Raw genomic sequence first — 16,492 nt, 5'->3', positions numbered from 1 at the left:
AGCTATAGGAGAATGAAAGACAAGTGCGTATTGGGAGTGGGGGGAGGGAGAGAAACGGAGATTGGTGGAGAAGGTAGGAATTAACTCTATCCAGGGTCTGCCTGATACCTGACGTTCCAGAACCAGAGTCCTAACAATTTCAAACTCTACTGTACAGGTCTAGCCTTAGCCACAAGAGGCAGAAAATCCACATCTGAGTTGAAGAAGAAGCTTTTAAGTAAATATGGGTGGTGTATGTGATTTTAAGAAAGGAAGCCTGTGAGGGAACGAAAGCGACCTGACACTTCGAGGACTGGCAGACGGGAACTAGAACACGGGCCCTAGACCTTCAGAACGAAGACCGGCTTAACACAGAAATCTCTATACTTAACCCTACGCCGGAGAGACTAGGGAAATGGAAGTGCAAGAGTATGGGGCGGGGGGCGGGGGGGCGGGTAGAGCCCACAGCGGCACACTCCCTGCTCACCACTGCGGCTGCGCGCGCGCCCTTCCGGAAGCGGAAGTGCACAAGAGGTCACCGCTGGCTTTCAAGATGGCGGCCCTCAATGTGCTGCTGTCCTCCTGTGGACGGCTGCTTCGAGGGCTCCTGGCTAGCCCGATCGCGACCAGCTGGGCTCGGCTTCCAGCTCGCGGGTTCAGGGAAGGTGAGTCCTGGATCCCGGCTACCTCCCAAGGCTGAGGAAGAGGGCAGTGGAAGTTGCTTTCTCCAGCCCCCGTGCTCCCCTCCCTCCCTTTCCTTCGCGCGGTTCTGGAACGCGGGAGATGCTGGAGCTCCGGGGTGCTTGAAAGCACTTTCCAGACCTTGGTGCTGTTATCTTCACCGCTCGCGAGTGTTCTCACTGGTGAGGGCAGGGAAGGACGGAAAGAAAGCCCTGATTAGTTAGCAGGGGCAGGAAGAAACCTGTCCCGGGATTCAGAAAAGTTTTCGGTAGAGGTCTGCGTGTTAGTTTTGCTTTCCGTATTCTCTCAGCTGCCGCCTCCTTTGTTTTTAAAAAAAAAAAAAAAATCCGTGGACCTTGACGGAGGGACATGTGGCTGTCCTCCCCAGGGCCTCCCTTTCCAGTTTCTCATCTGAAAATGCTGTGCTCTGATGGCGGTTTTTTCTTCCCCCTCCGCTAGTCTCCCAGAGAGATGGAAGCCAAGGTGGAAAAGCCATCCGACAGCTGAAACAGACGAGCGCGGGATAGTGGTTCTCCTTTTCATTAATCATAAGCCTGCAAAGGTAGCCTGAGTCAAGCCTTGAACTGGGAGCTTACTGAAGGCCAAGTACTGTACTTCAAACTGTCAAGGGATTCTGGAAAAAGAGAAAATATAGCTCTTTTCCTGAGAAGTGAGGTTCTAATGAGGTGATATGTATACACTCCAATAAATGCAACTTAGGTATTTCCATGATTAACTACAGGGAGCTTTGGTTACCAGAAAAAGAAACCCAATTGGAAATGTGTCTTGAACAGGCTTATAAAAGGATGGAATCTGGCAGAGTGAAAAGGTCTGTCAGGGCGAAGCCTTTCTTTGTGCACTGCTGGAAGCCAGAATGGATGCGTGATGTGCAAAAGAACTCACGTGGGTTTGTTTGTTTTTAAGAGTCTGGCATAGTACTGGCCAGCGGATCCTTTAAAGCTGAGAGGTGCGGAGAGGAAAAGAGTTATCATTGTTGTCAGAGGGAGCAGAGAAGTTCAAAAAGAAGAACCTACTGAGGAATCCATTGGATTTGTCTCAGAAAGAAAGCTATTGTAGCTTTCAAACAGCAGTAGCAGACAGGGCTCCTGGTAGGCCCAGCCCCAACCAGCTGGACTTGGCCTCCATCCCAGATTCAGGAGAAGTGAGGGCTGGGTCCCAGTTTGGGGAAATCAAAGGGATATTTCATGAAGAAATGGAAATAGGTGTATGTTAGAAGAATTTAGCTATGAAGGGAAGACGGAACATACGCTAGAAAGAACAACAAAATCCAGATACTGCCTGGTTAGTATTAGATAAACCAATCCATTAATAAAGAAAGATTCCAAAAAGATCATGCTGATGATAGAAAGGACACGGTAAGACAAACTAAGCAGATACCTGTAACATTTTTGAGGGTATCTACTAAGTGTCAGGCTCTATTAGCTGTAATTTACATATCCATTGTGCAAGTCAGAGTTGAAAACAGTTCTTTGCTATGTTCCCAGAGGATGGGCAAGACGAATAGTTTTTTGTTTGTTTGTTTACAAAGGAGTATTTGAGATTAGAAGTTTTTCAGTTGGAGATTTTGTGAAATGACAGACTCTATAGTCAGATGGGTCTTTGAACTTCTCTCCATAAATACCTGGGTTGGTAACTCTTCTGTTACTTGCTGTCAGACCTGAAAGCTAAATAATTGAATCGATGTGATCTTACATGAAGGCACAACCGTATTCTTTATTCTGCTTGAAAACCACCTGTCTTCAGAGCCTTTAAATGAAAAAACTTTGTCTTGATACACTACTTGTTACGTGTAAGGCATAAAATATTACATATATAGTTCATTTTGACTGGTCCCGCCTGGTACATCTGACAACCAAACAATATCATACACACAGAATTTAAAGTTGTGGGCAGAAAGCTGGGTGTTTTGCTGAAAATATTCAAGCATCCTACTTTTCAGAGTATCAAGTAGTATAATTTAATTTTAGAGTTTATGAGCACCCAGCATTCCATGCTCTTGCCTGTAGAGACTCTCAGGCTAAAGCAGTGGTTCTCATTTGAGGGCAGTTTTGTCCCCTGGGAACATCTGGCAATGTCTAGAAGCATGTTTGGTTGTCACAACTGGTGTCCCTGGCCTCTGGTGGGTAGAGGCCACGGATGCTGCTAAGCGTCTCACAGTGCCCAGGACGGCCCCCTAGCAAAGGACCACCTGGCCTGAAATGTCGCTTGTGCTGCTGTTGCGAAAGCCTGCTCGAAAGTTTGGTAAGACGCACAAAGGCAAGAAGGATAGTGGAAGGAACAAAAGTGAAGGAAGACAAAAATGGAAATTGGGGTTTAGTCTGTGCCTGCTGCAAGCACTGTGCTAGGTTTTCCACATACATTTATTCCGTCCTCTCAACAATCTTTTTTTTCTTTTTTAAGATTTTATTTATTTATTTAACAAAGAGAGAGACAGCCAGCGAGAGAGGGAACACAGGCAGGGGGAGTGGGAGAGGAAGAGACAGGCTCCCAGCGGAGGAGCCTGATGTGGGGCTCGATCCCAGGACTCTGGGATCACGCCCTGAGCCGAAGGCAGATGCTTAACGACTGAGCCACCCAGGCGCCTCCTCTCAACAATCTTTAAAGGCGGATATTCCTGACATTTTTTCCACATGAGGAAATCTGGCCCAGAGGAGTTGAGTAGCTGCCCAGGTCACCCCGCTGCTAAGTGGTAGCATCGGACGTGGAGCCAGCACTCCTCCCTCCCACCACTAGGACTGCCGTGGTGCTCCGTGGAGGGGCTGCCCTGTGGTTCTCCCACCTGAAAGCTCTCATCAGTTAACTTGCTGAAGACTGTGGAGTGCTTATGGGAAAGGTTGTGTGAGATCTCATTCCTGCCTTATCACTTTTGGGAAGGAAATGTATTTAAAACGAAAACACATGTGACTCTGAATGAACAGGAATCCGCTATCAGAAACTAGAGCAGAGCGTGCTAAAATGAGTGGGAATTTTCTTCATCTTTTCCCGTTAGCTGAGGGCTTTCTGGAGGACCTAGCGTTGGAGACAAGGATGCACCTGGCAGGATGGGCAGCCCTGTAGCTGAAAGCTTTGAGAGGGGAGTGTGTGAGTTGAGTGCTTTAAAGCCTTCAAGGGACACAGTCCAGAGGAACCTGCTAATGGATAGAGCACAGTGAAGCCTAGTCAGAGAGACATTCCCTCCCAGGTCCAGGGGAAAGGACGGGGTAGGTGATTAGAGAATCCGAAAACTTGAGTAGTAGAATTAAAGATGAACAGAGGGGAGTGGGGAAGGAGTTTGAGAAAAGTAGTCAATGGCCACAAGTGTAGCCACACTTCCCAAACCCACACTCCTCTCCCTGGCCCTCCCCCAAGACTTGTGAGTGCCGCCTTTTACCATCAGTGACTCCATGCTGTCATACTCTGCTTGGGACTTGGTTTCCATGGATCCCTTCCAAGAAGAACTTGGTCTCTGGGCACTTCCTGCGGCAGCGCCCTCCACATCATCATGGGTCCTCCCTTCCTCCTTCACTGAACAGTTGGGTCTTGATACTCCTGCGGTTCTCTGCGTCTGTGTTTATGTGGCCATTGAGGTCTTTCTGCGTTCACTGCACTCTCACCCCAGCACTGTTTGCTCCAGACTGTTACAATTCGGTTATCTTGGACTCCATCCTAAGCGAGTATTTATTGAAGTACTCAAAGGACCTCTTTACGAGGCATAGACTTTTATTGTAGCGAAGTTCCCATACTTGGTTTCGTGCCCTTTTCTCCTCTAGGGCAAAGACGGTCTTCCTGGTCTGCTGCCACTCTCCGCGGTAGGGGCAGCCGCGCTGTGCTCTCTGGGGCTGCTCGGCAGATGTATCGTCTCACGTGGGACGGAGTATTTGATGTGTGTGAGAGAAGTGCCTATCTTAGAAGATTTGGTCCCTGACACCAGTTTAGAAACTCCAGCTTCACGTCTTCCCTTAGTTTACTTCCGAGTAGCCGTATCTCAGAACTCAAAGTGAGTCCACCTTATTCCGAACAAGTTGTCTGTTAGTGCCTAAGTCTCTCAGTCCAGTTTTTCATGGTTACCCCCATCTTGAATGGCAAGGAGGCCAGGGACAAACCGGATCTCAGGTTTTGTTTGGTTTTGACCTGTGTTTGTATGCACGCTGAAAAGCAATACTGTTTCGATTCCTATCTCTTGTTTTCAGAGGCTTAAAATCTAGGGGCTTCTTGAGGCTTCACCCAGGCCTCCTGCCCCTGCACTGAGACACCGCCCTGATCACTCTCAGTCTTGCAGCAGTTCTCAGGTCATTCGTCCTGGTTTGACAAATGGTCTGTAGTAGGTAAGCGTCTGCCTATTGTTTTACCCACTGGCATATAGTAAGATGATTCACTGGCTCAGGGTTGCTGTGTGGGGAGCAAGCCACAGGCTTTGATCTCTTCTCCAGGGGCCAACGGGATGACTTCAGGGTTTGGTTCTTTGCCGGGAGTGATGTGGGTTTTGTTAGATTTGTTTACCTCAGGGTGAGGACCCAAGTGCCTCCGCGGGAGAGGAGAGGAGAGGGGAACCACATGTTTATCGGCTTTGTGTTTCAGGCGCTCGTTCTGCTGGCTCAAGTGGTACCAGGAATGTGTCTCTCCTTGTTTCCTCCCAGGATTCTTAGAAACTTCCCCCTCACCTGTTGCCGCTTGGATTTGGTTGCCTTCCATCCCTCTCCCAAGTTGGTTTTTTTGCAAAGTTTCTGGGGTGCCTGGAAGCTCTGCTGAGCTGGGGCTCTGCCCTGCTTCTGCTCCCCTGTGTCTGTAGGTTGACACATTCCAGTGACGGTCCCGCAGCTGTGCTGGCCTCCCTGCTGAGCAGCAGGCTGAGTCTCGCCCACATCCCGTTTAGGCTGGTCTCTGTTCCGTTTGGAACAAGTAGATCGTGTGTGGGGTGACGCATTTTCTTTTACAGGGAGAGAACTCGTTTGTCTTTGAATTGAGTAGTTAACTACAGTGTTCTGGAGAAAACCTCAGGGCCTTTCTGACCATCCTGACTCCTTTGTGTGTATCTGGAGTTGAAACACTGAGGGGCTCTCAGGTTGGTTGTTGGCGGTAATGAGGCTTTATGAATGGCCTTGCCCAGAAAACAAATGGGGGACAATTCCAGGCAGTCTGTGTCCAATTAGGTGTTGGTCACAGAGCTCAGTGATCACAGATGCTGCTGAGGGCCTCCGGTTGGGTTAGAATTGCCTCACTTTTTTCTTAGACGTTCATTCTCTTTCTCTCTTTTTGCTGTTTATTTTTTATTGCCAAAGCAGTACATGTTTATTTTAAAAACTTTAGAAAATCCAGGCAGGCATAAAGAACAAAGTAAAAATCACGTACCGCCACCACCGAGAGAAAACCAGCATTACCATTTAGGTACACATGTCTGATTGTATGCGTGCTTACCAGCGGGTTTCCAGGAAGAGGTCCGTAACTTTCACTAGATTCTTAACACTAAGAACCTCAGGCTCTCTCTGTCTTTTTTAAAGATTTATTTATTTATTTATTTTTAGAGAAAGAGAGAGAGCGCGGATGGGAGGGGCAGAGGAAGAGCGAGAATCCCAAGCAGATCCCCCGCCGAGAGCTCAGAGCCAGGCGCGGGCTGGATCTCGCCACCCCGAGATCAGGACCTGAGCCAAAACCAAGAGTCCGGCGCTCCAGCGCCTGAGCCACCAGCACCCCCCCCCCCCCAAACCTTAGGCTCTTTCTAAGCTGCGCTGCATCTTGCCTGGGCTGAAGCTGAGTAAAACTAATTGTGGGAGCCTGGCTGCTGTTTCAGTAGGGTGTTCGTTCGTAGGGGGCCAGTTCGCAGTCCAGCCGTGCGGACACGCGTTTTCTGCGGCGGTGGCAAGGAGTCAGAAGGGGGCCTGGCGAGGATTTCGTGGCCTTGGTGCTCGCTGGCATTGACTGAGCCTCTGCTGCGTGCCGGTTCCTAGGCTGACGGCAGCGGCTCCCCGCTTTCTAAAGAAACCGGAGAACGAGGGGGCTCTCCAAGGGCTTTGTTTGGGTATATTTGCCAAACGTGGCGCCATTGTCTTGGTTCTTCCTTGGAATATTCTTGAAGTTGTCATTCTTCATCCTGGTTCAGTAAGCTGGGAAATACACACAGCCTGAGGGATGTGCGCGACCTACCCAAACCCACCCTCGAGTTCTCCTGTGACCGCCTCCGACCTAAACCGGCTGAGGGCGCCCCCCTCCGTTTGCAGTTGCAGTAGTCTCCCGAAAACAGCCCGTTGCAGCCCCTGCAGGCCCCTCACCCCCACCCCTGCCACCGCCGGCTCCCGTATAGGGAGCCCAGTGCAACCCTGCAGGGGTCGTGGGGAGAAGGGCAGAGGATTTAACTCCCACAAGTGTCTCCTAGAGCTTGTCTCGCTCCTTATCTGCCCTGGGGCCGTGGAGCCTGTATCAGAGACTGCACATTCTTCAGGGTCAGAAGCCATGTTTGTCGGAATCTCGTCATGAAAGGACACACGCAATAGGTACTTCTGAAGGTCTTTTAGCTGCTTCCGCCCCCGCCCACCCCGACTCTGAGGTCATTATTGCTAGCCACGGGAGGGCAGGAGCTTGCCAGTTCCCTTGGTTTAGAACCAAGATGAATCTCGGCTTAGAAAGACAAAAACAGTGTGGAGACCCTTAATCCCAGAGAGATGGTATTACTTGGGCATCTGGGCTTGCCCCCACCCAGCCTCGAGGGCACAGAGCCTTGGCACTTGGAGATGAACCCTGCACGCTTTCTTTCCCAGGTGGGGACCGTGGGAGAGTGCAGACCGAAGGCTCCGATTTTCTGCATGTGTAGAATTTGAGCTGTTATTTGAAACTCCCTGTTCCTTATTAAATGGCTGACCTGATTTTTCCCCTTTATCTCTGTAGTGGTGGAGATCCAAGAAGGGAAGACGACCATAGTAAGTATCATCGAATTGGCCCCTTACAAGCTCTTTAACGCCTGGAGCTGCCTGGGGGGAGCGGCGGGCAGGGAGGCCGGCCCAACCTGGAGTCAGGAGCAGCTCCCTCTGTCACCATAAGTCCCACAGTGTGACGTTTTTCAAGCTGTGCTCTGTCATGTGGTTGAATCAGGAGCAGTCATCGTGCCTGGACTGAGGCATCCGTTGTTTGATTAAAGTGGCTTTTTTTTAAAGATTTTTTTATTCACTTGAGAGAGCGTGCATAAGCAGGGAGTGGGCGCAGAGGGGGAGGGAGAAGCAGACTCCCCACTGAGCTGGGAGCCCGATGTGGGGCTGGATTCCAGGACCTGGAGATCACGACCCGAGCCGAAGGCAGATGCCCAACCATCTGAACCACCCACACGCCCCTAAAGTGGCCTTTGGTATGATAAGGTCTCAGAGGTCTTTGCTGATACGTCCTTGGTGGGGATAAATCAGTTTTCCAAGGGGGAAACCAAGGCAGTGGTGAGAGTAGAGAGCCCAAGTAAGTTGACCCGTGTCGGGGAGCCTGGATTTCAGCTTTCTTTCCTGCCCAGAATGACCAGGCTACTCTTTAACTGATACCATTAAAAGGCAGTGCTCCCTGGGCCCTGGGCTCACTAGCCAGCGCCATGGCGTGTCTGTTGGCTAAAAACCTAGGATGATTCTTCATCGACCTACTCCCCCCTTTCCCTCATCGGGCCCATCTCACCTCCCTTTCTCGGGGAGTCATGGGGCCTAGATTATCCTATAATCCCTAAAAGACAACGTTGTTTTCACATGCTTCCAAGAAATCTCAACCACTCCACAGAGCTCCCAGAAGCCTCTGTAACTTCCATGTCAACCAGGGATTTAACCCTTCTGGCAGCCAGACAAGCTCGGTCCTCCCCAAAGCAGCCTTATCCCCAGGACGAGCCCTTAGGGTTCCCTCTTGAATACTACTCAGCCTTTTCATTGCTTAGCCTCAAAACAGTCCTTTTTACGGGGCCCCGTCCCCTTTGGGCACCTCTTCTGGTTCCCTTATTCAAAGCCAAAACAAGCATTCACCCTAGGAACTCCATGCTGGTGGAGAAAAATACATCTGGCTTATGAGTATGGAGTGTTTCTCATGTGGGGCGTCAGGCTGCTATTTGCAGAATGAACGTGGAGACACGGCGGCTCCTTGAGACCCGTTGAAGGAAGCCCACCCGCGCCTCCGCGGAGAGCCACCGCCACAGCTAACAGGGCACTGCTCGCTTCCTGGGGCCTCGCTTTCTTCATCTGCAACATAAGATCATGATGCCTCCTTCACCAGGTCTTGGGGGTGAAATTAGGTGATACCTAATTGAACCGTTACTAGCACAGAGCCAGGCATACAATAGGGAGTCAGTAAATGTTACCCTGCCCCCTGCCAGGCCCACCGTAACCCCCTCCCAAGACCCAGCGAGCACCTCCACATTTTCCCTAGCGTACTTCTCTGTTTCTGGCATGGCTGCTGTGGCCTTGGCAGAAAGTTGGGTAGCAGTGCCCTGCACAGCCCCCTTTCCCTTTTGCCAGTTTCTCCCCCAGGAGACAGTATTGCTTCCCTCCCAAAGCCTCAGACCTGTCCCAACTTCCCTCTCATAATCCGTGGCCTCAATCAGCAAGGCTTTCTAAACTCCCCCTCTTGTAATCAGAGCCGCCTCCCAGATCATTGGCTTATTACACTTAGTAATTCCAAGGCTGTGTCACAGGATACAGCAGCAATGGCGGAGGTCATTGCACACATGGCCTCAGCAGGATTTGAAAGGTGGCATCCAAAATGATAAAAGCGAGGAGGAGGGCAGGGGAATATATCTTCCCAGGAGTGCACGCCTGCTCGTAAAGGCAGAGAGCGGGTGCGCTCAGCCTCGGCGCTGCTGGCGTTTGGGGCTGGCTGGGGCTTTGTTGTGGGGGCTCTCCTGGGCCTTGCAGTGTGGTTAGCAGCTTCCCCGCTCGATGCCCGGAGCACCCCAGCCCCCAGCTGTGACAATCAAAAATGTCTCTGACATGGTCCGGTGTCCCCTGGGGGGCAAAATCCTGCCTGATCGAGAACCGCTGGCGTAGACTCGCCTCTGTCAGATGAAGCTGGAGAGGGCGGTTTCCTGAGAAGGATACGATATGTGGGGTGGGAGGGAGACTTCCTTTCAACTGTGTATCCCTGCACCGTCTGAAACTTTTTACCATGTGCATGTATTACTTTTTCCCAGAGCGGGAAGCATAATGTTCTGGTGTTTTGTTCTGTTTTGTTTTGTTTCTGAGGAAGGAAAGGTAGAATTCAGCTGACAGAACCCCTCCTTCTTGCCCCCAGCATTGTCTCATTGCCACGACGCTTGCGTGCCACCGAATCTCGTGTCTGGCCACCCTGAGGTCCGGTATGCCGTAGCTGCAGGACCAGCACCGCAGCGGACGTGGGGAGACCTATTCGCTACCCCCACAGGGCCCCCACAGATCACTTTCCCCGGCATCTCACCATTTTGGAGGGTGGCTCAGGGAGCTGAGGCTCCACGTGCCCTGTCCCTCACTGGCTCTCTTTCTCTTCCTCCTAGATCGAAGGCCGGCTAACGGGGACTCCCAAGGAGAGCCCAAACCCGCCCAACCCCTCTGGCCAGTGCCCCATCTGCCGGTGGAACTTGAAGCACCAGTACGGCTACGAGGTGAGCGGAGCTTTGGGCCGACCCCGGCTCTGCAGGGCGGGGGCTGTCCTCCCTGGTTCCCTTCAGCAGCATCCCCGGCCCCCACCGCCAGCCGCTGCTGCGTCCCGTGGAGCCACCAAAGACGTCCGGTGGCTCTCAAGACCATGGCTGCCCGAGGGAGCTTGAAAGTCCTACTCGGGCCACCCGCAGACATTGACTGCGCTTGGTCTGGGTGGAGCCTGGCCGTCACCAGTGTGTACAGCTGCCCAGGTGATTGTGCAGGGTAGCCGGCCTTGAGAGTCGCTAATTTAGATCGTGGGCTGGTTGCGCGCACGTCAGACCACCAACCCTGTAACCCCGTCTCGCAGGGTGTGTTCCCAAGGGATAGAATCGGAATCTGGATTTGGCTTTGCTCCTTTGACAGGGAGGGTATATTTGAGAGTCCTCGCTGTGATCTGGGGACACATGACTGTCTCCATAGCTACAGAGACTCCTGTTTGCTCCAGCTCCCCTAGAGCTGGTCTCTCCACGGAAAGGTGATGGTGGTGAACAGAGTGGGTACCCCCAGTCAGTGCAGGCTCTGTGTCAGGCACGGTGGTGCGCATTACAGGCCTTCGTTCACTTGGTTTTCACAGTATCCCTAGTAAGTAGGGACTTTCTTTATCCTTGGTTTCCAGACAAGGAACTTCGAGGCATGGAAAAGGTCATGATGAACTGGCTGGCCTCCGATCACCCAGCTAGTATCAGAGCCAGGATGTAAACTCCGGGGATGGAGAACCCAGGCAGAGCCTACTATCCTGACACTATTCTCCGTCCTCTCTAGAAGCAGGGCGGGCTTGGGAGAAGGACGAGCCCTAGAGAAATCCATACTTGTCCTTCAGGGTTCTATTGGTGACATTAAGCACCCTATTTTTAGGTTTCCGGTGATTCAGGCTCTGGGCCAGTTTGACCTGCAAGTTGTCCCTGTACCGCTCTGTGGAATGGGATGACAAAGGACAGAGATCCCGGTCAGGTGGTGAGAGCAGGAGAGGCCACATGCCCATGGGATCTGGACAGAATGACCCAACTAATCTCCTGGGCTGGGAGCCTTGGCTCCGGGCCACCCGGCGGGGAGGGGGTGCTCCTTTCGCTCTGCTCGGCCGCCCTTCTGCTCATGGACGCCTGCAGTGATAGGAACCCTGCAGGCCACTGGGCAGTGTTCACAGCTTCTTGTGGTACAGAAGTTAGTGGGGTCGTGGCCGTACTTAGAATCCCAGCCAAAGATGGGGAAGTGAGGTCCACACCTGCCTAACCACCACGGGGCACTCCTACCAGCCGTTTCCAGGAAGTGGACTTGGCTCTGTTTATCCAGCAGACGAAATCCAATCCCCTCCGAGGTAAAGGCTAAAGCTGTTTTCCTTTTACCCCTTTCCGCTCAGGACACCGTTAGCCCGAGCTGCACGGAGCCGTCAGCTTGTTTGGCAGCCTACGGTGGGGCCCGGGGCTGCGGGCCCAGTTTATTAGTCCTGGATAATCCAATCCGAGTTCTTTTCACCAGATTCTAAAGATTACAGGGGTGGGACTGGGGGGCCTGGGTCCCTCAGGAGCTGTCCAGTGATTAAAACAGATCCGCGGTTGTACAGCGAGGCGCCTGCCAGGGCAGCGAGCGCAGCGGTGTGCGGGGCAGGCCTGTGAAGACGGCGTGCCGGCCCCTTGGTGGGCGGGGCCCCATCTCCTTGGGGAAGCAGTGGCTTTTATTTAACCCCCTCAGTCACCCAATGAAAGAGGGGAAAGTGGTCTCTTTTCTTGATTTTGGCCCTAGTTTATCCTTGTGTCCTTGACTCATCCGAAGCAGTCTGATGGTCCAAAGGAAGTCCAAGAATCCATTCACATCTGGCCACAGGGGGCTTAGACGATGTGGCTCTTAACTTCGCCGCCCTGACCCTTCCCCCCCAGCTCGCATGCTGCCTGCGCTTGCAGGGGACTGCAGAGGTGGAAGGGCTGTCTGGGTGTACTCTGGCCCGTGGCCCGTGCCCGTGGCCTGTAGGCTGTGGGGGTGGAGGCGGTCCTGGTTTCCCCCCTTGTGTGGTTTCACCCCTACCTCGCCCAAGGAGAGTCACAGCCCTTTCATTACGAGGCGAGGTGCTGCCCGTGCTGGAACGATGAACACTTCATGAAGAGTTTCTGTTCTCCGGTCTCTCAGAGATTCCCACGGAGATGCTGGGAGCCCTTGGGGTTGGAAAATCTTAACCAACTTGGGATTTAGGATTTGGTAGGGTAAAGGCGGCCAGCGTGCAAAAGCTCTGCATGGAGGGTGTGGTGTCCTGTTGGTTCCCGAGGGAGACACCAGCCCCTTGGGGCGCTGGGGGCCACGAGGCCCTGTGCCCCGGACCAAACACCCACTGGCAGGCTGACTGCAGTTTTCCGTTGCCCCCAGGATGTTCTGCTGCTCAGTCAGTTCATCCGGCCTTGCGGAGGCCTGCTGCCTCGAAGGGTCACAGGCCTGTGCCAGGAGGAGCACCGCAAGATTGAGGAGTGTGTGAAGATGGCCCACCGAGCAGGTAGAAGGCCCTCTCGGGGCGAAGAGGGGGAAACCAGGACCCTGGTCCAGCCCCTCCTGGAAGGGATAGGGACATCCAGAGTCTTCGCTGTACTTGCCCCCCCTTGCCAACCTCCCACTCCCTTGGGCTTTCCCTCTAGCCCCCTGGAGCTGCAGAGGGAGCCGCAAGGCCATCCCACATGTGCTCTTGTCTCCACTCAGGTCTCTTCCCAAATCACAGGCCTCGGCTTCCTGAAGGATATGTTCCAAAGAGCAAACCCCAACTCAACCGGTAAGCAAAGCTGGGTATCGCGACCCCAAGCATTCTGCAGGCTCTCGGCCATCGCTGACTCCGCTGGAAGGCCGTTTACTGGCGCTCGTCCCCCAGCTCAGAGCTCGAGTGCTCCCTCGGCTGCCTGTTCATCCGTCCCCGAGTGAGCAGCCGCCCCCTTCGGCCCCACCACTGCTGCGGTGGGTCCGATGCACGCTTCTGTGAGCGTCCCCTGCTGGCCTCAGCCTCTCTCCTCTTCCCTTCCCAGCTGGGCGCTCCGCACAGGGCAGAGAGGGTAAGAAGGTCTGCCGGTTGGGCATTAGAATGTGCTAATCCCCTGTTTATGACATCATACTGGGTTGCTATGGGAATGTCAGAGCGCTTCTACAAACTTTTCAGTCTCCCAGCACTGGGGTTATTAAAGGGCAAAATGAGGCCTTAGAAAGGGGAGGGCTCTTTGGGGTAGGGCCACCGCATATAGCTGTGCGAGTCGTGCGCGGCAGAACCTCAGCCTCCATGGCGCTCCCTAGGGTTGTGCAGTTAACCTGAGCAGCTGCACAGGGCGGGCTGGGAGGTCCTGGGCTTTTGTAGAGGAGAGAATCACCCCCAGACCCTGGAATCAGTCAGTCTGCCTTCCAGCCGAAGCAGGGTGGCCCCCTCTGGTGTAGGAGCAGATTCTTGTCTCACACTCCAACAGCCATCCTGCCGGGAGCTCCCTGCCCTCCGCCGTCTCGGACACAACCACACTCACGTCTTCCCAGATCTGTAATAGCCCCTACTTGAGAGTAGATCAGGTCTATAAAATTGATTCTGGTCTTTTCTTCTTGTCCGCCCTGTCAGTGGCCCCTCCCCTCTTCAGTCTCCCCGGCTGCTACCGTAACTGCTCTCTGTAGGGCACCAAAGATGGGTGAAGCCGATCCCCAGCAGACCTCCAAGGCTGATCCCCACAAAACGGGCAAGGGGGGGGGGGCAGCCAGGCAGCTCCAGCTCCGGATGGCTGGACTGGGGCGCAGGGCCAGAGCTGGGTCTTCACTGACACCTCGCCAGCACCCTGGCCTCATGCCCATCTCCACCTGTACCTCCCACGTGGTTAGCTGGGCCATCTGCCAGCAGCCCTGGGGGAGCAGGACACATTAACCTCTTCCTGTCTTTCCCGCTTGTGCTCTGGACCATTTGGGAGTTGAGCCCACCCTCCCGTCTGACTTGTAAAGAGACAGCAGCAGGCCTAAGGACACGATCCATCCTGCCCTCAGGCCTTTGAAGCAAGGCCAGGCTCCCTCCCCTATATCCGGTGTCCTTTAACGTGACACAGGATTGATGATGTGTGGGGGCTCTTGGGTTGCAAAAGGCCACTCTAGGGGGGAGGGGGAGTCCTGGCTACGAAGGAGTGTGATTCTCTTGCAACAAGGAACTTGATGATTCCATCCAGAGGTCCTTGAGCTGCCGTGCACTGGCCCAGGCTCTGCTGGGCCCTGGGGAGCCGCACTTCTTCCTCCTCCTGCCCCTTCAAGAGACGTACGAAGAAGCTTTGGTTCTTCCTAGAGCTGGAGTGTTCCCCAGAGAGCTAACTGGAGGCCGCTCAGAGTCCCCCCACCCCCCCAGCTGGCTGTTCGTGTGGCACAGGCATCAGGCCCAGGGCTAGCTGGAGCCCAGCTTCCCTCTGTTTTCTCCAGGGCGGGGGAGGGGGGCACCTTTAGGGCAGGAGCTCTGGAAAAGCTGGTCAGCCTCAGGCTCTCCTGGGGTCCTTGGTCCCAGTGAGCGTTCCTTTTAGGGAGCCTGTTCCCACACTCCCATTTCTTCCCCCACCCTCTCTGAAACCTGGGAGATGCAGGCTCGGGGACCTGCCAGGTGTTCCCCTCCCTTCACCTTTACTCTGATGCCCCAGCACCACCGACCATAGAAAAGCCAGCCATCGGCCCCACCCACTGCACAGAGGCCTCACTGTGGGGGGCATTGGCATTGACCATACACGTGGAGAGACACACACCACCCCCACCCACCTCGTACTTGGAGTGTAGGCTAGCACTTCCCACAGCTTTTTACTTCCTCTCAGAACTGTTCCCTTTGCACAGAGCTAAGAGCAGGAAACCAAGGTCCAGGGAAGGGGAGCTCAGCTGAAATGTGTAAATCAGCAATCTTTTTTTTTTTTTCCAGTTTTATCTAAAAAGTCCCAACCAAGGTGATTTAATTTTTTAAATGAAAAAGTTTGTCATGTGAGGGTCTCTAGCGGCAGCTGGGTTGAGCCCCAGCCTAGAGTAGAGGCAGGGGAGGAGCCTGGTTTTGCCATGGCTAAGCTTTCAGTACGAAGGGTGGGCCTCTCTGGACAGGATCCAGGTTTCAATCTGGATGGAGTAAACCCCAGTCCCAGCCGGCATGAGCCACTTTTCCGGGAACTGTTAGGGCCCTGGCCATCCCCAAAGGAGGCCAAAGGACTGTGGGCGGCAGCCATCTTTCCCCCCACCTCCTACTTACAGGAACCTTCCTGGGCTAGGTCTATACCATGGGCCCTCACCCTGGGCTCCTATTATGGGTTGGGTGAGGGGCAGGGATCCTGTGCCAGTGATGGCCGCCCAGGGGAGCTCCCGGAAGGCCGGGGTGGCAGAGTGAGCCAAGTGGGGAAGAGGGAAGGATCTCTTCAGGCCTTACATCAGCCTCTCCTCTCCCCGTTACTGAGGCCAGAGAGGAGTGATCTTTCTGGGCAGCCTCTTCCTCCGCCTCCTCCCCCAGCAAGTATACACACAAACATTGACAACTCATAAAGATCAAGGGAGCGCGTGGCCCTGGGCTGCCTGACCCTGGCCACACACGCTTGCGGCAAGAGCCCAGCCCATCTGTTTACGGCACACTCAGCCGTTGCTCCCAGGAAAAGCCCCTGCTTCTCCAGAAGGGAAACTGGTGAAAGGCTTTGGCCCAAGGAGACTTGACCTGCTGTCCCAGCTGCAGCACGAGGCCCCGGCCCTCAAGCCACCTCCCTACCCTCCCTCCACAGGTACCTGACCCGCTGGTCCCCCCGCTCTGTCAAGCCCATCTATAACAAAGGCCACCGCTGGAACAAGGTGCGCATGGCCGTGGGGTCACCCCTCCTGAAAGACAACGTCTCCTACTCAAGAAAGCCTCTGATGCTGCATCACTGACCGGGAGCAGGGCTCCCGCACGCGGGCCCATCCCGCCACGGTGGCCCAGCTCCTGCGGCAGGTGCGGCGGGCAGCGGGACTGACTTCGGTGCCCTCGGCCTGCCTGGCAGCAGCACGGGGGAGGGGGGGGTCCCTGAGCAGCAGCTGTGGTCTCATGACCGCCTTGGGCCACGCTCAGTGCTGGGCACCAGGAGCTCTCCCCAAAGGAACGTCATAAACCAGGCTCTCGGACTCCGCCACTGGGTGTGTGCTTACTGCCTGGGAAGTGCAGGGGGCTTGAGCCCGTTTCTAGCCGGTTCTTGAGCCCCGAGTCACTCCTCTCTTGTGATGGGCCACATGAACGCCAC

At 54.1% G+C, this 16,492-nt stretch overlaps 1 protein-coding gene across 1 annotated transcript; it reads left to right on the top strand.

The window, feature by feature from the left end:
* Positions 1-505: 505 nt before the first annotated feature.
* On the top strand, positions 506-16,384 carry MRPS18A (mitochondrial ribosomal protein S18A). Its single transcript, XM_026507358.4, has 6 exons — positions 506-644; positions 7,540-7,571; positions 10,136-10,243; positions 12,639-12,762; positions 12,963-13,032; positions 16,001-16,384. Exons 1-6 carry the CDS (start codon positions 533-535, stop codon positions 16,143-16,145), a joined length of 591 nt encoding a protein of 196 aa, XP_026363143.1. The 5' UTR covers positions 506-532; the 3' UTR covers positions 16,146-16,384.
* Positions 16,385-16,492: the final 108 nt, after the last annotated feature.

This window comes from Ursus arctos, unplaced genomic scaffold (genome assembly GCF_023065955.2).
Source record: "Ursus arctos isolate Adak ecotype North America unplaced genomic scaffold, UrsArc2.0 scaffold_29, whole genome shotgun sequence".
Classification (NCBI taxonomy): Eukaryota; Metazoa; Chordata; class Mammalia; order Carnivora; family Ursidae; genus Ursus; species Ursus arctos.
Note: the sequence above shows the minus strand (reverse complement) of the source record. Positions and strands in the feature narration are given on the sequence as shown.